Source organism: Macaca fascicularis, chromosome 7, assembly GCF_037993035.2.
Source record: "Macaca fascicularis isolate 582-1 chromosome 7, T2T-MFA8v1.1".
Taxonomy (NCBI): domain Eukaryota; kingdom Metazoa; phylum Chordata; class Mammalia; order Primates; family Cercopithecidae; genus Macaca; species Macaca fascicularis.
The window spans coordinates 52691757-52718193 of NC_088381.1; the positions used below are offsets into that span (position 1 = coordinate 52691757).

The window sequence follows — 26437 nt, forward strand, 5'->3', positions numbered from 1 at the left end:
TAGCACATCTCAAGCACTGAACTGGTGCTGGTCCCTCTGTCCAGATATAGGGCCATGGCTTACAGACAAGGTGAACTCATAGTGTCAGAACTCTAAGTCTCAGATACTGAAGCCTTGGGTCCCTCCCTGCCTCCCTCATCCCTCCCAGACCAGCTCCTGGACCCCCTCCCTCATGTCCCAGGCTGCTAAATTGATGAAGCTAAAAGGGTTTTGATCATGTCGGTATATTTATATGTAAATACAAAACTGTATCACTGTAAGATATTGAATATGAACATTACAATTATTTTCTGAATCTGCCTCAGTCCATTGATATTAAATACAAAAATGAAATGATTGTAAAAAATAAGAATATACACATTCAAAGAGCTTATTACAATATAAAATTATTGAGGTCTCATCAGCTGCCAACCTCATCTTCTGTGACAGGGGAAGGTTTAGGAGTTCCTGGGATTTTCTTGGGAATGTGGAGTGCTAAGGACTCTTGATTTATCCCTAGCACATAAGGATGAGTGGGCTGGGAGCAGGCAGGGACAGGCTGGGTGGGTAGGGGACAAACAGTGATTGCAGGGGACCACCTCACTCAGCCAGAGGGTAAAGCTTTTTATTGACACAGAACCCACCCAGTTTGAGAGTCTAGCAGGCTAGCAGGCAGGAAGAGATGGGCATCTCAGTAGACGGCCAAGCTTCATAAAGGAACCATCCAGCAAAAGAAAAAGGGCCCCAGCCCATCCTCCCAGGGAGGCATTTTCTTAGTAGTTTTTTCTCTCTCATACCTGGGCTACGCCTCCTTCCTTCTAAGACTTCGTACCGATTGCATGTGGCTCTGGCTGCTCAGTGAGTTCATCTCTACCCTCCGCCTCCCATCCATGGGATAGTGAAAGCAAAGAGAGAGTATGGAATCACAGTGGAGGTCTGTTCCCCAAATTGGCCAAGTAAACGCAGAAAAATCATCAGATAAGGGAAATCCATGCTGAGCTAACCCAGTGTCACCACAAACTAATACATTCGTGGCTCCAATAGGAGGGAGATAAGTCATTACTTAAGGAAGGGGCCCTGTGGCAGGAACATGGAGAAGTGTGTGTGTCCTCTTCCACCACTCTGTAGCCTGACAACAGGAGACATGATCACCAACCCAAGCTAGTCCAGGATAAATAGCAGGGTCCAAGAAGCAAGGAGTCCTGAACTGCAACACAGAGCCCCAGGAACTTCTACAAAGGAATATCTGTGTGTATATGTATTTATAGAATACGATCATATTATCACATACAATATATATTATATACACACGTACATATGGACCCATACACATAAGTACACACACGCACACACACAGAATGACAGGACTCGAATACACGCCCTACTTATAAACGTGCTTGGCACTCAGGACGATCTCTAGAATATGTAACTTGGTCAAGCTCTCTGGGGAGAAAGGCAAATGCTCATCAAACCTCCCCATAAAATCCTAGCAAAGGGAAGGAGTGGGAGACAGGAGACCTCCAGAAAGAGAATGGTGGGAGAAAGGAGGAGGGAGGTTCCTTCCCCACTTACCTCGGGGACCCTGGCAAAAATCAATAGCCACAATTTGGTTTTAATAAGGCACAGTTTGATAGCAGGTGCTAGGAATTAAGAACACATTGCTGCTGGCCCTTTCTAGTGGCAATTTCACCACATTTATCTAGCCAAAGGGAAAGGCTGCCTTGTGTGCACACGTGTGCCGGGAGACAGAAGAAAGAAGTTGATCCATGGCTTCAGCGTAACTGATGGCAACCTATAGGCTCAGCGGTGTCCAGGGTAGTTTAAGGAAGGCTGGCCAGCAGGTAGGAGGTTCGTGGGAGAGTTACTGACCCTCCACAGCCAGCAGGTTTTGGCCAGAGGATACCATGCCCTCCTTCTCTGCGAACTCCAGGATGGCCTTGTAGCAAAAATAGTACTGCTCAGGGGTCTGGATGCTGAAGGCCCTCTGGGTCCTCATGCGTGACACCGTCTGGAACACATTAAGGGTGCCAAGCTCCTCCAGCTGTGCCAGGCAGATGTCCAGTGAGCAGAAGGTACCTGAAGAAGGAAGGAAGTGATCACATCTGGTTTACCTCTCCTCTCCTCCTCCCTCTACCAAATAACCCAGGGAGAACTGAATGAATGAATTCAAAGGCAAAGCACCTCTTGGCAGAAGGCCAGGTGGCCTTAGGCCTGAAAGGACTCGAGGAGGAGGTCACAGGGAGTGTTGGAGGCCAGAGAAATGAGAAGGCCTCTTACCTCTCAGGACATACACTGGGGTAACAGGAAGTGGAAACGGGAAGGTGACATAAGGGAACTTCCTGCTTCAATCCCAGACAGACAGACTGACAGCACTCCCACACCTAATTTCCAGAGTCCACAAGTTTTTCAGAGGCCTAACACAAACCTATTCCCAACTTTCTCCCAAAGGACCTTTGAACTAGAAAGGCCAACATTTTCTACCATGTACATGCCCTTAAGACAAAAGCTGCTAACTGGCTCCAGAATGGAGAACACAGCACAGGGTGGGGAGTCCCTCCAGGGAGGGCTATATGGGAAGGAAGCAGCAGACCAGCTGAGCTCCCTGGGATACCTGCAGCGACAGTGCTAACAAGTGACAGGATCAGCGTTATGATGGGGTATATAAAACATCAACCCCTAGAGGACTTGGCTTGTGAAATATATATTCTGGCCATCACTTGGTCCACCAAAAGGACATTAGAAGAGGGATTTTTCACAGCAATTCACCACCAAGGGAGCAAGTGAGTTCCTTCTCCAATCACAGATGTGGGCTAAGAGCTTTGTTTTTCCTCCTCCACCCCTACTGCCTCTGCAGACACCAAGAGCTGCATTAGGTGCATTACCTGTCCTGCCAATGCCTGCACTGCAATGGACCACAATGGGTGGCTCAGAGCACTGCCCTTTGGAGCGTGCTCCCATGTTGCTCACAGCCAGGCTCTGCTGGTTTCTGACCACTCTCAAGAAGTCAATGAGGGAAGCTGCTGAGGAAGGGACACCATAGTCTGGCCAGCTCAAGAACTGGAAGTGGGTCACCTGGCGTTTCTGCCGTTCCTTAGATGAGAAAAGAAGTAAACATTAACGAGGTTATTTCTGCCTGCCCCTAGCTACCACTGGCTTTTCCAGATTCTCAACACCCTGGTTATCCCTACCACCAAGGCTCCTATCCACCACTGTCAACTTTTCCCGTAACTGCTTCTTTACTATAAACCCAAAGGAAGGGTTGGTTAATTGTCTGGAAAAGGCAGAATTCCTATACTGTAAGATCCAGAATTTTTTTTTGAGACAGGATCTCACTCTGTCGCCCAGGCTGGAGTACGGTGGCATGATCAAACTTACTGCTGCCTTGACCTCACAGGCGTGTGCCACCATGATCAGCTAATTTTTTCTATGTTTTGTAGAGACGAGATCTCACTGTGTTGCCTAGATTGTCTTGAACTCCTGGGCTCAAGTGATCCTTCCACCTCTGCCTCCCAGAGTGCTGGGATTATAGACGTAAGCCATTGCATCCAGCCCCAGATTTCTTTCTTTATTTTACTTTTTTTTGAGACAGTCTCTCACTGTCGCCCAGGCTGGAGTGCAGTGGTGAGGTCTCTGCTCACTTCAACCTCCGCATTGTGAGTTCAAGCGATTCTGCCTCCCAGCTAATTTTTTCTATTTTTTAGTAGAGACAGGGTTTCACTACGTTGGCCAGGCTGGTCTTGAACTCCTGACTTTGTGATCCGCCCGCCTCAGCCTCCCAAAGTGCTGGGATTACAGGCTTGAGCCACCGCACCCGGCCTTACCCAGCCCCAGATTTCTATAAGCTTTACTCCTATTTAATGTTCCTATTGTGCTGTAGTAATATGGCTATATTGGCTGTGAGTTAAATATCCTCATCCTGTCCCTAGAAAAACAGAAGCAACTCATAACCTCCCTGGTATCCTATCTATTCCCTCTGGAGATTTTCATTACAGTAAGTATTCTCCCCCTGTTTCAATAAGGTGAGAAAAAAGAAACCTGGATTTACCTCTGTGTTGTGAATTTCTAGTGTTGTTTTCTTATAATGATTCATGTTCTCCACGCCTAGATTGGTCACTGTGAGGAAGCCAAATCGGATCCGAGAGTCTTTTTCTAAAGGCCAGTACTGGCCACACTTTCTCCTGCCGCCTTCTTCAAAGCTGAAGACACACAGAGCAAGGTAAGCCTTCCATCCTTCCTCTCCACAGCAGTAACCGGGCTTCCACAAAGACCTGATATACCCCCAGGCAGCAATATCATCTCTTGCATTGCTTCTAACTTACACCATTTATTCTCAGCAGAAAGGAAAGGAAACCTCTTCATTCTAAACAAATGTACTCACAGCCAAAGTTTCTGCATGTACTCATATAGCATACAGTTACTGAGCACTTACTACAGCATTTAGTCTTTTTCCTAATATGCAATAGTACTTCTCATATATGTGGGATAAATACCGGGTGAACAGAGAAAAAAACAGTATAGTAGCTGGGGGTAGTAGTGCATGCCTGTAACCCCAGCTACTTGAGAGGCTTAGGAAGGAGAATCACCTAAGACCAGGAGTTTGAGACCAGCCTGGGCAACATGGTGAGACTCCATCTCAAAAAAAAAAAGAAAAAGAAAAAGAAAAAGAAAAAAAAAACAGTAGAGAAAATATGATAGGTCAGAGAGAACTCTCTGGCCTATACCTCAGCCACTGCTTATTGTATTCCCCAATAAGAGATGTTGGATAATAGAGAACTGATAAACACACATCTCCTGGAATGTTAGCAGGAGGTTTGTGTAAAGGCCTAAAGTACCAGCCCAGGTAACATGGAAACCCTGTCTCTACTAAAAATACAAAAACTAGCCAGGCATGGTGGTGGGTACCTGTAGTCCCAGCTACTTAGGAGGCTGAGGCAGGAGGATTGCTTGAATCCAGGAGGTTGAGACTGCAGTGAGCTGAGATGGTACCACTGCACTCCAGCCTAGATGACAAAGCGAGACTCTGTCTCAAAAAAAAAAAAAAAAAAAAAAAAAAAAAGCTTAGGCTGGGCGCAGTGACTCGTGCCTGTAATCCCAGCACTTTAGGAGACTGAGGTGGCGGATCGCCTGAGGTCAGGAGTTCAAGACCAGCCTGGCCAACATGGTGAAACCCCATCTCTACTAAAAATACAAAAATTAGCCAGGCATGGAGGTGGGCACCTGTAATCCCAGCTACTTGGGAATTCTTCTGCTGAGGCAGAAGAATCGCTCGAACCTGGGAGGCAGAGGTTGCAGTGAGCTGAGGTCGCACCACTGAACTCCAGCCTGCGCAACAGAGTGAGACTCTGTCTCAAAAAAAAAAAAAGCCTAAATCTACCTTGCCACCCTCCAGTGCCCCCAAGGTATTCCAAGGTAGAACTTCTCCCACTACCTCCTCTCCAAATAAGAGGTGGTTATAACAGTGCTAAGGAAGGAAATTGAACATTCATTTTTTTCCTTCCTCATCTGAAATAGGTTATTCCTGAAATTTGCCAGATTTGTAGACCAAACTTTCAAAAATATTCCTTTCATTAAAACCTTCCTGGCCGGGCGCAGTGGTTCACACTTACAATCCCAGCACTTTGGGAGGCTGAGGTGACAGATCATGAGGTCAGGAGCTCAAGACCAGCCTGACCAACATGGTAAAACCCCATCTCTACTAAAAATACAAAAATTAGCCGGGCATGGTGGCACATGCCTATAATCTCAGCTACTCAGGAGAATCACTTGAACCCGGGAGGCGGAGGTTGCGGTGAGCTGAGATAGAGCCATTGTACTACCGCCTGGGTGACAGAGCGAGACACCATCTCCAAAAAAAAAAAAAATTAGCTGGGCGTGGTGGCACATCCTAGCTACTCAGGAGGCTGAGGCAGGAGAATTGCTTGAACCTGGGAGACGGAGGTTACAGTGAGCCAAGATCACGCCACTGCACTCCAGCCTGGCGGCAGAGTGAGACTCCATCTCAAAAGAAAAAAAAAAAAGTAGCAACAAATGGAGAGCAAAGGGGATCTGGTAATTCGGTAGTCAGGAAGAGAGCACCCCTCTGGAAATAGGGAACACATTAAAGAATTGTCCCATGTTTCCCAGAACTTCCTTTAGTGGATAAGGCCAGGACCTCAAAATAGGGTATAACTGGCACAGGGTTGCCAGAGCCAGGGATTAAAGCTTTAACAAGTTAGATCTATTCATCTCCACGATATCCGGGTTGTGGATTAGCTAAGAGATATCTCAAAATCTTTGCCATGGCTTTCCTAATCCTCAAAAAAATTTTTTTTAAAAATTGAGACATAGTCTCGCTCTGTAGCCCAGGCTGGAGTACAATGGCGTAATGTCAGCTCACTGCAACCTCTGCCTCTTGGGTTCAAGTGATTCTCCTGCCTCAGCCTCCCGAGTAGCTGGGATTACAGGCAAACACCACCATGCCTGGCTAATTTTTTGTACTTTTAATAGAGATGGGGTTTCACCAGGCTGGCCAGGCTGGTCTGGAACTCCTGACCTCATGATCCGCCTGCCTCGGCCTCCCTAAGTGCTGGGATTACAAGCGTGAGCCACTGCACCAGGCTGGCCCACATTATTTCTAAAAGCTAAACTTCCCTCTTCAATCACCTATGCTTAGGGGACAGAGTAGAGGTGGAGACCAGTGGAAAAAAGGGATTAACTCACCGGGTGGTCATGACAATCACCAAGACTTTTTGCTCCCATACCATGAGCCAGAAATCACGATAGGTATTCTCCAAAGGACCTGTAATAAAAATAGAATACAAGAAACATGACTCTGGGAAACACTTTTTTTCCTTTGTAGGCTCTTCTGTTTTACTCCCCAATGGTAACTCCAAACCATAGATGTTAGCTCCTTGCTCATCTTTCCACATCCCTGCTATTCAGTGTGGTCTGTGGACAAATCACACCAGCATCGTATGGGAGAGTGTAAGAAACATGAATCTGCATGTTAACAAGATCCCCAGGTGAGTCATAGGTAGGTTTGGGAAGCACTGCTACATACCCTCTCAGAGCCTTAATCATCAGAACTTCAGCCATCACATCAGGCCGACAGTGTCAACTGTGTATGAGTCTCTAGCTGTTTTCATCTCACCTAAGCTTCAGTTTTATAATCACAGATTGCTTACTAAACCATTAACCTTCTGTTTCCCATCATCTCAGATCCATTATGTCTGCAACTAAGTCTCCTCCTTCAAAATTAGCTTTATCTTGGCCAGGTGCAGTGGCTCATGCCTATAATTCCAGCCCTCTGGGAGGCCAAGGCAGGCAGGTTGCCTGAGCTCAGCAGTTTGAGATCAGCCTGGCAACATGGTAAAACCCCGTCTCTATGAAAAATACAAAAATTAGCCGAGTGTGCTGGCACATGCCTGTAGTCCCAGGTACTTGGGAGGCTGAAGCACAAGAATTGCTTGACCCCAGGAGGTTGAGGTTGCAGTGAGCCAAGATCGCACCACTGCACTCCAGCCTGGGCAGTAGAATGAGACTCCGTCTCAAAAAAAAGAAAAATTAGCTTTATCTTGCAACTTTCTTATCTCTGTTAACAATACTAGCATTCTTAAATCATTCAGTCTTAAAAAGTTGAAGTCAACACTGACTTACCCATTTCCTTCATCTCTCACAAGCAGTCACCAAATCCTAGAGATTTTTTACCTTTGAAATGTTTTTGCTTTTTATTCTTTTGCCCCCCATTTTCTCCCCATCCTGCTCTTCCTGCTCAATTTCACTGACACAAAGACCACATCATCTTCTGTCTAAGTTACTGTAACACCCTCTTAGTCTATTTTTCTGAATAGGCCTTTTTCCGTTCCAGTCTACTCTGGGAAACCCCACCAGTTTAATCTTTCTTAAAAGTTTCTTCATCAGAACATAGACACACCATGCTCACCTTGGCCTCTATTCTTTTGCTCAAGCTGTCTCCATTACCTCCAATGCTATTCATTTTCTACCCATTTTCAAGTGCCGCCTCTTCCTTGAAGCTTTCTCTGACCTCCTCATTCCTTGTGAAGCTTCTTCTCTTTTGCTTTTGATGGCATAGCTGGCTAACCATTTAATTTATATACTCTTCCATCCATTATTTTACTTTGTGGGAATTAATGATATCTCAGTAAACATTATCCTAAGGACAAGGGATTACAGGCATGAGCCACTGCGCCTGGCCAAATTCTCCTTTTTTAGTTAGAACCTGCATAGGGCTGAGCACTCAGCAATAACTTTGAAGATACTTGTGGACTACCAACTCCACTTTGATCAAGACAGTAACCGGCCGGGCGCAGGGCTCACACCTATAATGCCAACACTTTGGGAGGCCAAGGCGGGCAGATCACTTGAGGTCAGGAGTCCGAGACCAGCCTGGCCAACATGGTAAAACCCAATCTCTACTAAAAATACAAAAATTAGCTGGGCATGATGGCGGGTGCCTGTAATCCCAGCTACTTGGGAGCCTGAGTTAGGAGAATTGCTTAAACCCGTGAGGTGGAGGTTGCATTGAGCCTAGATCGCACTGTTGAACTCCAACCTGGGTGACAGGAAGACTCCATCTCAAGAAAAAAAAAAGTAACAACTCAAGATAATTCCTCATACTTTCCGGGTGTTTCTTCCCTCTCTGCTTTCAGGAAAGCAGGGCAGTACTAATGGTTAATTTTGGCCTAGAAGTCTGCTGGTTCTACTACCATTATTGCTAAGTCTTTTAGCAAGCACTAACATGATACTGGAATGCCCTCTCTGCAGAATTGGATGATGTCAAAAGCATGTGAGGTCTAAGAAATACGCTAAATATCCAATAAGAGAGGATTAATTAAATTATGGCATGTCAACTGTAATCCCAGCCCTTTGGAAGGATGAGGTAGGCAGATCACTTGAGCCCAGGAGTTTGAGACCAACCTGGGCAACATTGTGAAACCCTGTCCCTACAAAAAATACAAAAATTAGCCAGGTGTAGTAGCACATGCCTGTAGTCCCGGCTACTCAGGAGACTGAGGTGAGAGGATCACCTGTGCCTGGAGAGACCGAGGCTACACTGAGTCATGATCGTGAACCATGATCATACCACTCTGTCACCCAGCCTAAGTGACAGAGTGAGACCTTGTCTCAAAAATAAATAAATAAATAATAGCATACCCATAATTTATACAGTCTATAAAGCTGATGTTGTAAGAGCTATATTTTTTGCTATGGAAAGGTATTCACAGATACCATTAAATGAAATAAGAGATGTGTATAGAAAGAGCATATTTGGTTAAATTAAAAGTTTAGTTTTTTTTTTTTTTTGAGACCGAGTATCACTCTGTCACCCAGGCTGGAGTTCAGTGGCGTGATCTCAGCTCACTACAACCTCTGCCTCCCGGGTTCAAGCGATTCTCCTCCCTCAGTCTCCCAAGCAGCTGGGACTATAGGTGCCCACCACCACACCCGGCTAATTTTAGTAGGGACTGGGTTTCACCGTGTTAGCCAGGCTGGTCTCGAACTCCTGACCTTGAACTCCTGACCTCAGGTGATCCACCTGCCTCGGCCTCCCAAAGTGCGGGAATTACAGGCTTAAGCCACCGTGCCTGGCCTTTTTTTTTTTTTTTTTTTTTTAAGACAGAGTCTCGGCCGGGCGCGGTGGCTCAAGCCTGTAATCCCAGCACTTTGGGAGGCCGAGACGGGCGGATCACGAGGTCAGGAGATCGAGACCATCCTGGCTAACACAATGAAACCCCGTCTCCACTAAAAATACAAAAAAAAAATTAGCCGGGCGTGGTGGCGGCGCCTGTAGTCCCAGCTACTGGGGAGGCTGAGGCAGGAGAATGGCGGGAACCCGGGAGGCGGAGCTTGCAGTGAGCCGAGATCACGCCACTGCACTCCAGCCTGGGCGACAGAGCGAGACTCCGCCTCAAAAAAAAAAAAAAAAAAAAAGAGTCTCACTCTGTTGCCCAGGCTGGAGTGCAGTGGCACAATTTCGGCTCACTGCAACCTCCACCTCCTGGGTTCCAGCGATTCTCGTGCCTCAGCCTCCCAAGTAGCTGGGATTACAGGCGCACACCACCATGCCTGGCTAACTTTTGTATTTTTAGTAGAGACAAGGTTTCACCATGTTGGCCAGGCTGGTCTCAAACTCTTGACCTCAGGTGATTCACCCACCTCGGCCTCCCAAAGTGCTGGGATTACAGGCTTGAGCTGCTGTGCCCAGCCTGGTTAAATATTTTGTATGCCTATATCTGCATGTATGCATAGATAAAGGTCTAGGAGGAGACGCTGTAAAATGTTAACATTATCTCTGGGTCCTAGGGTTATAAGGGATTATTTTTATTTTCTAAATGTTCCACAATGGACATGCATTACCCTAGTATACACATCAAGAAGACAGTAAGGACACCTTTTCCACATCTCTGACCCTCAGCCTCATCCACATCCTACTCTCCTGCACCACAGCAACTCTCATATACTTCATTTTCCACATTCAGACAACTAGCAGAATTGGAGTACTGAGCAGTCAGAGCACATGGTAACTCAGTTACCAGACTCAGACTGGGCAAACTTCTCACAGGCTCAAGAGAGATACTTAGAAGGGAAAGTTGTACTTCCCAGCTTAGACCCTTTAACAGTAGACTTCTCTCAAGAAATAAAGTCAGCAGTTTATACTGACATAGGTGAAACAATCCACTGACTTGGCTTGTAAAAACTTCTGAATCAAGCAAACATGGGTTCAAACCCTGGTTCTGTCACTTACTAGCTGCATGGTCCAAGGTCATGTCAACTTTTGGGTTTCAGTTTGCTCATCTATAAATTAATAAACTTCCCTTGCAGAGTCTCTATAATAATTAGATAGCATTTATGCATCTGATATATAATAGGTCTTCTCATTAGATTACATCATTAGTAGAAATATAGGCCAGGCACAGTGGCTGATGCCTGTAATCCCAGCACTTTGGGAAGCTGAGGTAGGCAGATCACTTCAGGCCGGGAGTTCAAGACCAGCCTAGGCAACATGGCGAAACCCTGGTTCCACCAAAAATACAAAAATTAGCTGGGCATGGTGGCAGGTGCCTGTAATCCCAGCTACTTGGGAGGCTGAGGCAGGAGAATCATTTGAGCCCTGGAAGTGGAAGGTGAAGTGAGCCGAGATCACATCATTGCACTGCAGCCTGGGCGACAGAGCAAAACTCCATCTCAAAAAATTAATTAATTAAAAATAAAGAAGTTGCAGACATTATGATATTTTATTCCCAAATACTTGAGCATTTACTAGGAAAACAAGGACATCTTCCTATACAAGAATACCATTATCACCTTAAGCATCCATTAAACATGGATATAATGTTGGCTAACACAAAGTCTCCAATTGTCTCAATAGTTTGTCTTCAATAGTTTTTTTCTCCCAATTGAGGATCTAATCACAGATCCTCTTATTTTTTTTCTTTTTGAGACGGAGTTTCGCTCTTGTTGCCCAGGCTGGAGTGCAATGGCGCAATCTTGGCTCACTGCAACTTCCGCCTCCTGGGTTCAAGCGATTCTTCTGCCTCGGCGTCCCAAGTAGCTGGGATTACAGGCATGTGCCACCACGCCCGGCTAATTTTGTATTTTTAGTAGAAATGGGGTTTCTCCATGTTGGTCAGGCTGGTCTCGAACTACCGACCTCAGGTGATCCACCTGCCCTGGCCTCCCAAAGTGCTGGAATTAAAGGTGTGAGTCATTGCGCCCAGCCTTTTTATTTATTTATTTATTTTTGAGGCAGGATCTCGCTGTGTCAGCCAGGCTGGAGTACAGTGGCACAATCTCGGCTCACAGCAACCTCTGCTTCGTGGGCTCAAGTGATACTCCTACCTCAGCCTCCCAAAGTACTGGAGTTACAGGTGTGAGCCACTGTGTCCGGCCATGGTTCTCTTTAGTCTCCCTTTAATCTAGAACAGTTCTCTGCCTTTTTGTTTTTTATGGCATTAACTTTGGAGAGTCTGAGCCAGTTTTCTTATAGTATGTCACACAATCTGGAGTGTTTCCCATAACTAGATTCAGATTTTAAAACTCGCAATACACAATGCAGGTGATATTTATTTCTCAATGTATCATATCAGGAGGTATACATAATGTCCCTTTGTCCTTTACTGGTGATACTAAGTTTGATCACTTGATTAAGGAGGTATCCACCATATCTTGCTCTGCAGTGGTCAAAGGGCCTTATGCCCATTGACGGTTTGTTGTCTTTTTGTGTTATGATTTCCTCCTACCATCTTTGAAAGTGACATGATATTCTTGAGATGGAGAGGCCAGGTCAGAAAGAGTACTAGGATCATAGGAACAGTTATAGAAACTCCATCTGAAATCCTCCTAGAGGCCGGGCATGGTGGCTTATGCCTATAATCCCAACACTTTCGGAGGCCGAGGCGGGCAGATCACGAGGTCAGGAATTCGAGACCAGCCTGTCCAACATGGTGAAACCCAGTCTCTACTAAAAATACAACAATTAGCTGGGCGTGGTAGCACACACCTGTAGTCCCAGCTACTCAGGAGGCTGAGGCAGGAGAATCACTTGAACCCGGGAGGTGGAGGTTGCAGTGAGCTGAGGTGGTGCCACTGCACTCTAGCCTGGGTGAAAGAGCAAGACTCCGTCTCAAAAGAGAGAGAAAAAAAATGAGAAATCCTCCTAGAGTTCAGTTTTCACTGTCAGACTTACTAGCACATACTATCTATGTCAGAACATTTATTGGAGTGCTCTGTGATGGTATAGGAACCAGCCTAGGCCTATTAGGACAGCAATACTCATTCCTAGATTGGACTCAATCTCTGGGGTGTCTGCTATTCTTGGCCTCTTACTAGAGAGGAAGAGCATGAAGAGCTCACTGGCTGATGAATTCTGATACCCTACACCCTTGCCAATATTAAGAAATAGCCCAAAACTTGCAGGCCGTAGTGTTATGTGTTTAAATCTCCAGTTTATCTCCATGCGGTGAGTTTCCAGGCACACCTGGTACAGAAACCCCAGACTTCTTATCTGCTTTTCTCAACCACCACCAATCTTTATAAAAGGCCAGGATCTAGTGGCCAAAACCTCCACTCAAGTTACCATTCGTTTAAAAATTATGCTATCATTTGGCACAAGGAATCATAAGTAGATGGCACAAAATCAACATGGGAGGGACGGACCAGCTTACCTTGTGTGCCAATGTAAGCATTCTTCTGCTTGTAGCCATCCATGAAGCTGGCATTGATGTAATCTGTCTAATGATAAAAAAGGAGACATCACTATAGCTACACAGAATATACCATTTGGGTCATAAAATGATGTACTCAGTAAGTAAAACCCAAGGTGTGAATATTCTCTTCTTGTTGAGCAGAAAATGAGCAGTGAAATGGTCAGCTCAAACCCTCAGTTCAATAAATGGTGCTGGGACAAGTAGATATCTACATGCAGAGAAATCAAGCTGACTCCTTCCTCACACCATACACAAAAACTGCAAAATGGATCAAAGACCAAATGTAAGGGATTAAAACTATTAAAACTCTCAGAATAAAATGTAAGGTAAGAGTAAATCTTTGTGACCTTGGTTTAGGCAAAGTCTTCACAGATATGACACCAAAGGCATAAGTGACAATAGAAAAGAGATAAACTATATTAAAATTAAAAACTTATGCCAGGCATGGTGGCTCACGCCTGTAATCCCAGCAGTTTGGGAGGCCAAGGAGGATGGATCACGAGGTCAGGAGATCGAGACCATCCTGGCTAACACAGTGAAACCCCATCTCTACTAAAAATACAAAAAAAAAAAAAAAAAAAAAATAGCTGGGCATGGTGGCAGGCACCTGTAGTCCCAGCTACTCAGGAGGCTGAGGCAGGAGAATGGCATGAACCCAGGAGGCAGAGCTTGCAGTGAGCCAAGATGGTGCCACTGCACTCCAGCCTGGGTGACAGAGCAAGACTCCGTCTCAAAAAAAAAAAAAAAAAAAAAAAAAATCTTTCATCATTAGCCATCAGGGAAATGCAAATCCATACCACGATACTAATCACCCACTAGGATGACTACAGATATCAATTATAGATAATATTGCTGGCAAGGATGTGGAAAAACTGAAACCCTCATACACATGTATACCGTGCTTATACATTGCTAGTGATAATGTAAAATGCTGCAGTTACTTTAGAAAACAGCCTGGTTGTTCCTCAAAAGATTAAAAAGTTACCATATGACCCAGCAATTCCACTTCTTAGCAAAATAATAACATACATCCATACAAAACCTTATACATAAATATCCATAGCAGCATTATTCATAATAGCCAAAAATGGAAACAACTCAAATGTCCTTCAACTGATAAATGAATAAAGGTGGTATATCCATACAATGGAATATTATTTGGCAGTAAAAAGGAGTGATGTGATAATACATGCTATGACATGGATGGACCTAGAAAACATTACGCTAAGTAATAGAAGCCAGACACAAGAAGTTACATAGTCTAGGATTCTCTTTGTATGAGATCCCTAGAACAGGCAAATCTGTGGAGATAGGAAATAAATTAGGGTGGGTTAGAGGGAAATAGGTAGTAACTGCCAACGGTGTGAGGTTTCTTTGGGAAATGAAAAACATGTTCTAAAGTTGATTGTGGTGATGGTTGCACAACTCTGTGAATATATTAACAGCCATTGACTTATATACTTTATTTTTATTATTATTATTTTTTTGAGATGGAGTCTCACTCTGTCGCCCAGGCTGTAGTGCAGTGGCGCAATCTCGGCTCATTGCAAGCTCCGCCTCCCGGGTTTATGCCATTCTCCTGCCTCAGCCACTCGAGTAGCTGAGACTACAGGTGCCCACTACCATGCCTAGCTAATTTTTTGTATTTTTAGTAGAGACGGGGTTTCACCGTGGTCTTGATCTCCTGACCTCGTGATCTGCCTGCCTCGGCCTCCCAAAGTGCTGGGATTACAGGCGTGAGCCACTGCGCCTGGCGACTTACATACTTTAAATAGGTAAATTGTATGGTATGTGAACTGTTGGAGGCCGAAAGAATGAGGGTCATGATCAACTCAGTATACCACTGGAGGCTATATGAGCAAAAAGCAAACTTCTCATGAAAGCAGGATGTTAGCAAACTGACAAACTGCGTCTGCCACCAAGAAGGAATGCCGAGGGCAGTCACGACCAAGGCACAAGTGTTGCTTGTGATTAGGCACATCTGAAGCCTGTCAACAATAATATGAACCTGTGATCAATTAAGCAGCTGACCAATAGTTACCTCCTCCTCCCTGCTCTTGCTACCCAATAAATACAAAGGGCTGTAGAAGCTCAGGGCTGCCTTTGCTCAGTAGAAGTAGGGAGATGTCTTCTTCTTCCCCATGTTACCCTTCCTTTAGAGTAGTTATTTTTGTCTTAAGTTTTCATTTCTATGTTTGTTCCCCTTCATTCAGTCTCCTAATGACAGTCTCAAGTATTAACAGTAGTAACTGCCCCAGTGACATCTCAAGTAGTAACAGTGGCAGTATGCCAGAGTGAACTATAACTCAACAGAAACTGTTATTTACAAGAAAAGGGTCCATCAGGACTTGCAACACTGTAGCACAGGACCAAATGAGCAAGGCAAGCAAGTAGGAATATCTGGTCCGTCCTGCCATACACAAAAGGCAAAATGTGAATGGAGAAGAAATAAAGCTACACCTCATACTTAGGACCATTAACAGGGCAGGCCATACACCTGAACTCCATTACTACCTGAATTAATGCAAAGCAACTTCCAGTCAAATTCAAAGGCATCTCAATGAATAGCTCCTGACTCCCTCTCTTCCAGGGTATTCTCCCACCTTTTAATGTCCTCAGTCTTAATTACTTCAACATCATTTTTTATTAATACCTACTCAAAAGATCCTTTGATCCAGGCTGATAAAAGAGAAACATCGATCAGCTGCAGTTTCATGTTATAGTATAACTAGTTGAGAGTTGAATGGATGGAGGCAGTGGAATGGATAAGGGAAGGTGTGAAGGGTTACAGAGGACAAAAGAAAAGTTTCAATAGCAAACTAGGGAAAACTCATAACCCACTGCACTACAGAGAGGTCAGACTGACTTTCCTCAACCTATCACTCTCTCCTGTGGGTCCTATCACTGGGAGGGCAGTCTGAACTGTCAGTATTCCATAGCTAACCTCCTAAGATATCTCTACCTCATGGTCAAACCCGTGTTATTTGGATTTGTGTTCCTTAGCCAGTCAGTCTACCAGTTTATCACTCTACTACTTATTTAGTCAAGACTTTCCTCCTTAGAAACTATTTCTTTGACTAAATAGTGGGGTGATAAACTCACAGTTTTCCCTCCCATAGCAGCTAGTATTGGCCTCATACGATTACTGTCCTACCCTAACTCAGACAACTTCACTGAGCTAACAGACCACTTGCAGCAGACTCAGCATGCTAAAAGCCTCACTCACTTCCAAACAGGCTTCTCAATCCAGGGTGCAGTTAGCCTAAGCCTATCCTCTACTCAACCTGGCACATACAAATGGTATAACCTCTTGAGGACCAAGGGAGAAGGTATGGAAAAGTACAAAAGATTTACCTGGTATATGCCAGTCAACATTAGTAAGAACATAAGGAGGAACTAACTTCATGCTTCGAAAAGAATTGTCACTTCTTTACATTATTGCTTTATAACTAAGAACTATCAGCTTTAGCATTGGTCTCTGAGACTGCTGATTTTTAATTCCCAGGGAATTAAAATTTTTAATTTCAGCAACTTTGGAAGAATCATTGGATATTAAAACTGAAGGCTGGGCACAGTGGCTCACGCCTGTAATCCCAACACTTTGGGAGGCCGAGATGGGCGGATCATGAGGTCAGAAGATCGGGACCATACTGGCTAACACAGTGAAACCCCGTCTCCACTAAAAATACAAAACAAAACAAAACAAAAAAATTAGCCGGGCGTGGTGGTGGGCGCCTGTAGTTCCAGCTACTCAGGAGGCTGAGGCAGGAGGATGGTGTGAACCCAGGAGGCGGAGCTTGCAGTGAGCTGAGATCGCGCCACTGCACTCCAGCCAGGGCGACAGAGCGAGACTCCGTCTCAAAACTGAAAATGACCCAGAGACAAAGTATATACTTGGGGGCAAATTGAAATAGCAGGAAGAACAAACCCGGCACACTATGTTATGGGCCATTGCTATAGACTGAACATTTGTGTCCCCCATAACTTTAAATGTTTACATCCCAACCCCAAACCCTCAATGTAATGGTATTAGGAGATGGGGCCTTGAGACAGGTGATTGAGTGATGAGGACCATGAGGACAGAGCTCTCACAAATGGGATTAGTACCCTTGTAAAACAGAAGAGTTCTGAAGTGCTCCCTCACCCCTTTCCCTTCTGCCATGTGAGGATGCAATGAGTAGACGGTGGTCTATGAACCAAGAAAGGGGCCCTCACCAGACCCCAAATCTGCCAGCACATTGATCTAGGACTTCCCAGACTCTACAATAGTGCGAAATAAATTTCTGTTGTTTATAAGCCATCCTGCCTGTGGTATTTTTCTTGCAGCAGCCCAAACAGACTAAGGTAGCCGTGTTCAACAGAAACTGGGACTAACAGCTTTAAAATTCCAGAAGCAAATCAAGTGAACAAGTCACTAAAAAGCCTGAATCCTCCAATTAACAAGGTATTGTATACTTGAAAATTGCGGACAGCAGATTTTAAGTGTTTTCACCACAAAACAAGGTAAATATATGAAGTAATGCATATGTTAACTAGCTTGACTTAGCCTCTCTGCAATGCACAATATTTTAAAATATTATACTGTATACCATAAATATATAAAATTTTATCAATTAAAATTTAAAAACAACTAAATATCAGGAAACAATGGAAAAATAGCCCCATAGGTGGAAATTTCATGACAGTGTTAAGTCCCCAAAGCTAAGTAAATAATTTTTTTTTTGCTTTCCTAACCCCCCAAAGTGAATAATGTCAAAAAAACACTAAAATCAAAATAAAACAAACAAAAGCCTAAATACTCCATTTGCTATAAAAATAAAGCCTCCACTAATGTTTCAGTAAGGAGAGGGACTACAAATCAGACAATGATCTTCATATTAACCACAGGATGACTAGAAGAGTCTCCCGGTACACTAAGATTCACTGATTCACAAATATGTCCTGAGTGTCTAATACGTATCAGGCACTGTTCTAGGTACTGGAGACAGGGAAATCAACAAAATGGATAAATACAGATATCTGACTCCAAAGCCCCAACTCAACCGCTGTACTCTACTCCTTCAGGGCATATGTGATGATGATCTCAGCAGTACTTATGAATTTACCCTCCAGCCAGCCAGTCTCTTAGCTCAAATGCTCCTGCAGGAAAATCTTCTCCAAGGGTCCTGGATAAGGCTGTGAATTCAGTTTATGTGCTTGAAACAACAGGGACAAGAGAGTTGGAAACCATGATCCTGGGGTCCCAACCCACATATCATATATGCCCAAATACAAGGCAATAATTTTTCCAAAAATTATTCCCCAGAAAGAGAAGGGATATAACAAGTCCTTACAGTGTGTATCATGTTAAAGAGGTACTATTTAAATTACTTTACTTTGCTGGCGCAGTGGCTCATGCCTGTAATCCCAGTACTTTGGGAAGTCAAGGCAGGCAGATCACCTCAGGTCAGGCGTTCGAGACCAAATGATGAAACCCGTATCTACTAAAAATACAAAAATTAGCTGGGTGTGGTGGCATGCACCTGTAATCCCAGCTACTCAGGAGGTTGAGACAGGAGAATCGCTTGAACCCGGGAGGTGGAGGTTGCAGTGAGCTGAGATCACGCCATTGCACTCCAGCCTGGGCAACAAGAGCGAAACTCTGTCTCAAAAAAAATAAATAAATAAAAATAAAATAACTTTACTTTGAACAACACCTCAGTCAATGCTGCTTTTTTTTTTTTATGAGATCACCTAACAAAATTGGTTTTTTTAGAGACATCACCTAATAAAATTGGTATATCAGAAGGGAAAAAAAGGAAGATAATAATTTAGTCATTCATCTCAAAATTCTAAGGTTGGATGTTGCTATAAACAAGTTATATTAAAAAGGAATTTATGGCCAGGCACACTGGCTCATGTCTGTAATCCCAGCACTTTGGGAGGCCAAGGTGAGAGGATTGCTTGAGCCCAGGAGGAACCTGGGCAACAGAGTGAGACCCTAGCTCTACAAAAATTAAAAAAAAAAAATCAGGCATGTGTAATGGCATGTGCCTGTAGTCTCAGCTACTTAGGAGGCAGAGGTGGGAGGATCGCTTGAGCCCGGAAGTTCAAGGGTGCAGTGAGCTATGATCAAGTCACTGCACTCCAGTCTGGGTAACAGAGTAAGACCCTGTCTCTCTATTTTTTTTTTAAGGATTTTACAAAGAATGAATCACATTTAGGGGATGCATAAGACGCAGGATGAATTAAAAAACCAACTTGTCCTAATGTTACCCTAACAGATTTTCCTGTTTTAGGATAAAATTTCAGTCACAATGCCACACACTTAAAAATAAATAAAGACACTGTACTCTGGAAAACCTTGTTAGACTGACTCAAAAAGTGGCCTGTAATTCCAGCACTTAGGGAGGCTGATGCAAGAGGATTGTTTGAGCACAAGAGTTCAAGACCAGACTGGGCAACATAGTGAGAACTTGTCTCTACAAAAATATTTTAAAATTAGCCAGGTATGTGGCACATGCCTGTGGTCTCAGCTACTTGGGAGGCTGAGGTACAAGAATCACTTGAGCCCAGGAGGTCAAGGTTGCAGTGAGCTGTGATCACTGTACTCTAGCCTGGGCAATAAAGCAAGACTCTGTCTTGAGGGAGAAAAAAAAGTGGCTCAAATGTGACAAAGACACTAAAGACACCTTTAACTTTAGTTAAAGGTGTATGTAAAGTGTTTGAATAAAATGTTTGTTAAATATGTCGTAATAGATTACATATGAGGTTTTTAACATGTAGATATAATCAAATTAATATATTAAATAAATAGTCATTTGACCATTTCATCTCTATCCCTAGACATTTATGTGTACATAAGTTGTCCACAGTTTCCTCAGATACAGATGGAGAAATCAGAGGTCACTTAAAATCAAGGTTGCTTTGTATTGATGCATATATACTCACCAAAGGAATTGGACTATATGACCATGACTTTACAACTAAGGAGTTAGGCCGGGCGCGGTGGCTCAAGCCTGTAATCCCAGCACTTTGGGAGGCCGAGACGGGCGGATCACGAGGTCAGGAGATCGAGACCATCCTGGCTAACCCGGTGAAACCCCGTCTCTACTAAAAAATACAAAAAACTAGCCGGGCGAGGTGGCGGGCGCCTGTAGTCCCAGCTACTTGGGAGGCTGAGGCAGGAGAATGGCGTGAACCCGGGAGGCGGAGCTTGCAGTGAGCTGAGATCCGGCCACTGCACTCCAGCCTGGGCGGCAGAGCGAGACTCTGTCTCAAAAAACAAACAAACAAACAAAAAAAAAACAACTAAGGAGTAAAGGATAAATAATTTAACACCTATGAAGCACCTACAATATATCAGACCTTGCACTATCAGCATTCATATAAAGAATTTCATTTAATTTCCACTCAATACTGTGAGATGGGCATTCAAGGACTTGCCTATGGTCACAGACTAGTATGTAGCAAAATATAAACTCAAACCTAATCTCTCTGGCCTCGGAGTCTACTTTCATTCTACTAAAGTATTAGTAAGCTTAACTCTGGAAGAAGCTCAATTTCCCCCAGTGCACGTAAAAAGATTACATTTATCTGTCTACCTGAGTATGGCCACTTCGCTTTGTTAGCTTCACTCTAGTTTGGTCCAGGCAGGGTACATCCCCATAACGGTTTTTCTCTAGGTTTCCCGGAGACCTGAAGGAAATGAAACAAACAAGCAAGAATAAAGAAAAAGTAGGGACAGTATGTATGTACAAAGTCTGACTATGCAAAAGGGGTGTCAATTACTCTTAGGGGTGGAGACATGGAAGCTTTTCAATCTCTAGCCCATACAGTTCCATATCATTTAACATTTTTTGTGGTAAGTACATACTACTTCTAAAAGTAAACATATCTCCATTCAAAAGACAGAGAGAAACCAGGCATGGTGGCTCACACCTGTAGTCCCAGCACTTTGGGAGGCAAGAGGATTGCTTGAGGCCAGGAGTTTGTGACCCCTCTTGGAAATGTAATGAGAGCTTACCTCTCTCTCTTTTTTTTCTTTTTTTTTTTGAGGCGGAGTCTCGCTCTGTTGCCCAGGCTGGAGTGCAGTGGCGCGATCTTGGCTCACTGCAAGCTCCACCTCCCGGGTTCACACCATTCTCCTGCCTCAGCCTCCGGAGTAGCTGGGACTACAGGCGCCCACCACCACACCTGGTTAATTTTTTGTATTTTTAGTGGAGACGGGGTTTCACCATGTTAGCCAGGATGGTCTCAATCTCCTTACCTCGTGATCCACCCGTCTCGGCCTCCCAAAGTGTTGGGATTACAGGCATGAGCCACCGCACCTGGACTAATGAGAACTTATCTCTAGAGAGAAGTCAAAAAATTAGCCAGGCATCATGGCACACACCTGTACTCTTAGCTATTCACGAGTCTAAGGTGGAAGGACTGCTTCAGCCCAGGAAGTCAAGGCTGCAGTGAGCTATGACGGTGCCACTGCACACCAACCTGGGTGACGGAGAGACACCTTGACTTAAGAAAAAAAAAAGAGAGAGAAGCTGGGCATGGTGGCTTATGCCTGTAATCCCAGCACTTTGGGACGCCAAGGCGGGTGGATCACCTGAGGTCAGGAGTTCAAGACCAGACTGGCCAAGATGATGAAACCCCGCCTCTACTACAAATACAAAAATTAGCCAACTGTGATGGCACACACCTGTAATCCCAGCTATTCAGGAGGCTGAGGCAGGAAAATCACTTGAACCTGGGAGGTGGAGGATGCAGTGAGCCAAAATCGCACCACTGCACTCCAGTCTGGGTGACAAAGCAAGGCTCTATCTCAAAAAATAAAAATAAATAAATTAATTAAATTTTAAAAGAGAGAGAAAGAGTGGGGATGGGAGTCCCCACTCTTTCTCTCTTTCTGCCAAACGGCCAAGGCAGAAATTGGTACTAAGAAGTGGGGTGCTGCTGTAACAAATAACTAAAAATGTGGAAGCAGCTTTGGAACTGGTTAATGGACAGAGCTGATAGAATTTGGAAGTACATGCAGAAAAAGCCTATGTTGCCATAAACAGGCATAAAAGTCTATTCTAGTAAGGGATCAGAAAAAGGAGAGCTGTAGAGAAAGCCTCAGTCTTCTTAGAGATTACCTAAATGATACTGATCAGAAAACTGGTAGAAATATGGGTGGTAAATCCATTTTGATAAGGTCTCAGACAGAGATGAGGAGCACATTAGTAAAAAAGAGAGAGGGAGAGAAGGGGAGAGTAATGGGGCATACCACCAAAAAAACTCTAGCTGCAGATAAAAATTTCTACTACTTATTTGTCAAAAGATTTTCAAACCAAATCTCCTAAATTCCAATTTCATTTTCTTTTTGAGATATCTCAAAGGTTTCCAGGGTCACCCAGGCTGGAGTCCACTGGCACAATCACAGCTCACTGCAGCCTTAATGTCTCTGGGCTCAAGTGATCCTGAGCCCAGGAGTAGCTAGGACTACAGATGAACACCACCACGCCCAGCTAATTTTTAAATTTTTTGTAGAGAAAGGGTTTTGCCACATTGCCCAGGCTGGTCTCACACTCCTGGACTCAAGCAATCCTCCCGCCTCAGCCTCCCAAAGTGCTGGGATTATAGGTGTGAGTCACCAAGCCTGACCTTAAATGCCAGTCTAACACATATTGACTCCACTCCATTCACCCAGTAGCTTCACTAAAATGATGATAAAGGAATATTCACTACAAACCCAAAAAGTGACAGTGGAGACATCAGCACACAGAGTGTTCAACCCATTTTGAGAGAGAAAAATCAGGAGGATTTTGGCTGACATGGCCAAACATAGAAGCTAGGACCAAGGGAGGTACCTATAGAGAGACAAGATGGCACACCCTCAGAACTCCCTTACCATGGAAAGCAAGGTGAGGAACAGAGCTAAAAATGGGAATAAAATGAAAATCTGAATGTTATATAGTGAAAATCCCTGACCCATTTTCACTGTCCTGTCCTACACTCATATTCAAGCTCAGATCCCATCAGTGGATCCAAAGGATGGGAGAACTCTTCTCTGGATAAAGTAAACAGCATCAGGTTAAAGAATTCTGTCATTTGGAGTATACCCAACAACAAGCTAGTTGTCTGATCATTATAATATGAAGCTCATCCATGCAAAACGAGCTTCCATGCAGCTTGTTTTTGTTTTTGTTCATCACTATCTGCTTTCGTAACCATGCAGCTTTTAAGGACCATAAATGTGAACTAAAAGCCAAGGATCTCAGTGTAATTAAGGAAAGCCCCTAACACAAATACTTTAATACACAATTCAAATAACACAATTCAGGCTGGTCATGGTGGCTGATGCCTGTAATCCTAACTCTTTGGGAGGGCCAAGGTGGAGGATCACTTGAGCTCAGGAGTTCAAAGACCAGCCTGGGCAACATAGCAAGACCTTGTCTCTACTGAAAATTTTAAAAATCAGCTGGGCATGGTGGTACATACCCGTAGTCCCTGCTATTTAGGAAGCTGAGGTAGGAGGATCACCTAAGCTTGGGGGACAGAAGCTGTAGTGAGCTATGATTGCATCACTGCACTCCAGCCTGGGTGACAAAGTGAGACCCTGTCTCAAAATCAAACAAAAAACAAACAAATGGAAAAACTCATAATTCAAACACATGGGGGCTACAGAAGTTTTAAAAAAGAGTCAGTAAGAGAAAACCTCTAAAAGGCTATCATTAATATCCTCAAAGAGAAAAGAGATGATACAATTATACATAAAATAAGAAGAGTACAATGAAAAAGGAACAGAGAAGAAAAGCTCTTGGAAATTAAAAATAATATCAAAAATAAGAATTTTAATAGATGAGATAAAAGAGAAAGTTGAGGAAATTTCCAGAATACAAAACAAAATGAAAAAAGTGATGAAAATATGAGAAAAACTGGCCAGGCACAGTGGCTCATGCCTGTTATCCCAGCACTTTGGGAGGATGGGGCGGGCGGATTACTTGAGGTCAGGAGTTCAAGACCAGCCTGGCCAACATGTTGAAACTTGTCTCTACTAAAAATATAAAAATTAGCAGGGCGTGGTGGTGTGCGCTTTGTAGTCCCAGCTACTCAGGAGGCTGAGGCATGAGAATCGCTTTAACGTGGGAAGTGGAGGTTGCAGTGAGCTGAAATTGCACCACTGTACTCCAGCCTAGGCGTCAGAGCGAGACTATCTCATTTAATTTAAAAAAAAAAAAAGAAAAAAATGAAGAAAGTTAAGAGAATCATTCTGAGACACAAGTCAGTAAACCATGCCCTGGCCACTTGTTTTTGTAAATGAAGTTTTACTGAAACATAGTCAAGCCCATTTATTTCTGTACTCACTAAGTATATATTGACAGTGTTGAGTCAGTAAACTATGCCCTGGTTACTTGTTTTTGTAAATAAAGTTTTATTGGAACACAGTCAAGCTCATTTATTTCTGTACTCACTAAGTATATTTTGGCAGTGTTGAGTACTTGTAACAAAGACTGTAAGCCCCACAATACTGAAATATTTACTATCTTGTCTTTTAAGGAAAAGTTTGTCAATTCTTACTCTAGAAGATCCAACCAGACTGATAGGAATATATATATATTTACATATATATAGAGAGAGAACTAACATAATGCAAGGAAAGAAATCATTTAAAAAACAATGTAACAAGAAAAACCCTGTAACTAAATAACAAGCCTTCAGATTAAAAGAATCTATCAAGTAACCATTGTAATAAATTTTAAAAGAGGACCTACACTAAGGCACATCATCGTTAATTTTTTGGGGGGCGGGGTGGGGACAGAGTCTCGCTCTGTCCCCCAGGCTGGAGTGCAGTGGCGCAATCTCAGCTCACGGCAACCTCCGCCTCCCAGGTTCAAGGGATTCTGCCTTAGCCTCCGGAGTAGCTGGGATTACAGGAGACTCCCCACACCTGGCTGATTTTTATATTTTTAGTAGAGACAGGGTTTCGCCATGTTGGCCAGGCTGGTCTTGAACTCCTGACCTCGGGTGGTCTGCCCTCCTCGGCCTCCCAAAGTGCTGGGGTTACAGGCGTGAGCCACCATGCCCAGCCTCTCTCAATCCTTTTAAATGATCTATTGTTTTTCTTTTTTCTTCCCTGAGCATTTTAAAGATAATTTCTTTTTCTGTTTAAGAAATTTAGACTGGGTGAAGTGGCTCACTCCTGCAATCCGAGCACTTTGAGAGGCCAAGAAGGGCAGATCTCCTGAAGTCAGGAGTTTGAGACCAGCCTGGCCAACATGGTGAAACTCCGTTTCTACCAAAAATACAAAAATTAGGTGGGCATGATGGCACACGCCTGTAGTCCCAGCAACTCAGGAGGCTGAGGTAGGAGAATCACTTGAACCCAGAAGGTGGAGGTTGCAGTGAGCCGAGATTGTGCCACTGCACTCCAGCCTGGGCGACAGAGTGAGACTCCATCACAAACAAACAAACAAATAAATAGATTGAGAAAGAATAAGATCAGACAATTCACAGACAGCATAACTAGTAATTGGAAAGGCATTGCCTTAAAAATTCTGAGATAAAGTTATTTCCAACCTAGAGTTTTATACTCTAGCAAAACAGAATAAAAGTAAAGAAAGAAGATGGTCTACAATTAGGAAACAAGATCCAACAAAGGAAAGAGGGAAAATTACAAGATAAAAAGTGAGGAACAAGCCTACAGAATAACCAACCACAGTTTAGACTAGAACAAAAGAAAAAGTTCTGAAAGTGAGGTCTCAGGAAAAAAAAAAGACACAATTGACTATCTGATACATTCAATCACTTGGAAACTAATGATGACACTGTAAAATAATTCTGATTGTGCATATAGAAAAATAATGAAGGGCCAAGCACAGTGGCTCACACCTATAATCCCATCTCTTTGGGAGGCCAAGGTGGGCAGATCGCTTGAGGTCAGGAGTTCGAAACCAGCCTGGCCAAAATGGTGAAACCATGTCTCTAATAAAAATACCAAAAAAAATTAGCTGGGCGAGGTGGCAGGTGCCTATAATCCCAGCTACTCAGGAGGCTGAGATACAAGAATCGCTTGAACCCAGGGTGTGGAGGTTGCGGTGAGTCGAGATCGTGCCACTGCACTCCAGCCTGGGTAACATCAAAAAACCAAAAAACAAAAAGAAAAAAAGAGAAAGAATGAGGAACGTACACAGAAAACTAAAGGAAATGAAAAAATTTGGTAATTAACTCCAGAAGAAACAAAAAATTGAATTCATAAGATTATTAGGCCAGGTGTAGTGGCTCATTCCTGTAAT

The 26437-nt window shown here is 43.8% G+C and overlaps 1 protein-coding gene across 1 annotated transcript in view; it reads right to left on the reverse strand.

The window, feature by feature from the left end:
* Window positions 1-208: 208 nt before the first annotated feature.
* PTPN9 (protein tyrosine phosphatase non-receptor type 9) overlaps window positions 209-26437 on the reverse strand; it is a 110300-nt gene continuing 84071 nt past the window's right edge. Inside the window, exons 8-13 of the mRNA XM_005560121.4 lie at window positions 20768-20861; window positions 13143-13209; window positions 6679-6757; window positions 4025-4175; window positions 2862-3069; window positions 209-2055 (exon numbers count right to left, since the gene is read on the reverse strand). Of these exons, the coding sequence (XP_005560178.1) occupies window positions 1841-2055; window positions 2862-3069; window positions 4025-4175; window positions 6679-6757; window positions 13143-13209; window positions 20768-20861 (814 nt within the window). The 3' untranslated portion in view covers window positions 209-1840. The remainder of the gene's footprint in view (window positions 2056-2861; window positions 3070-4024; window positions 4176-6678; window positions 6758-13142; window positions 13210-20767; window positions 20862-26437) is intronic.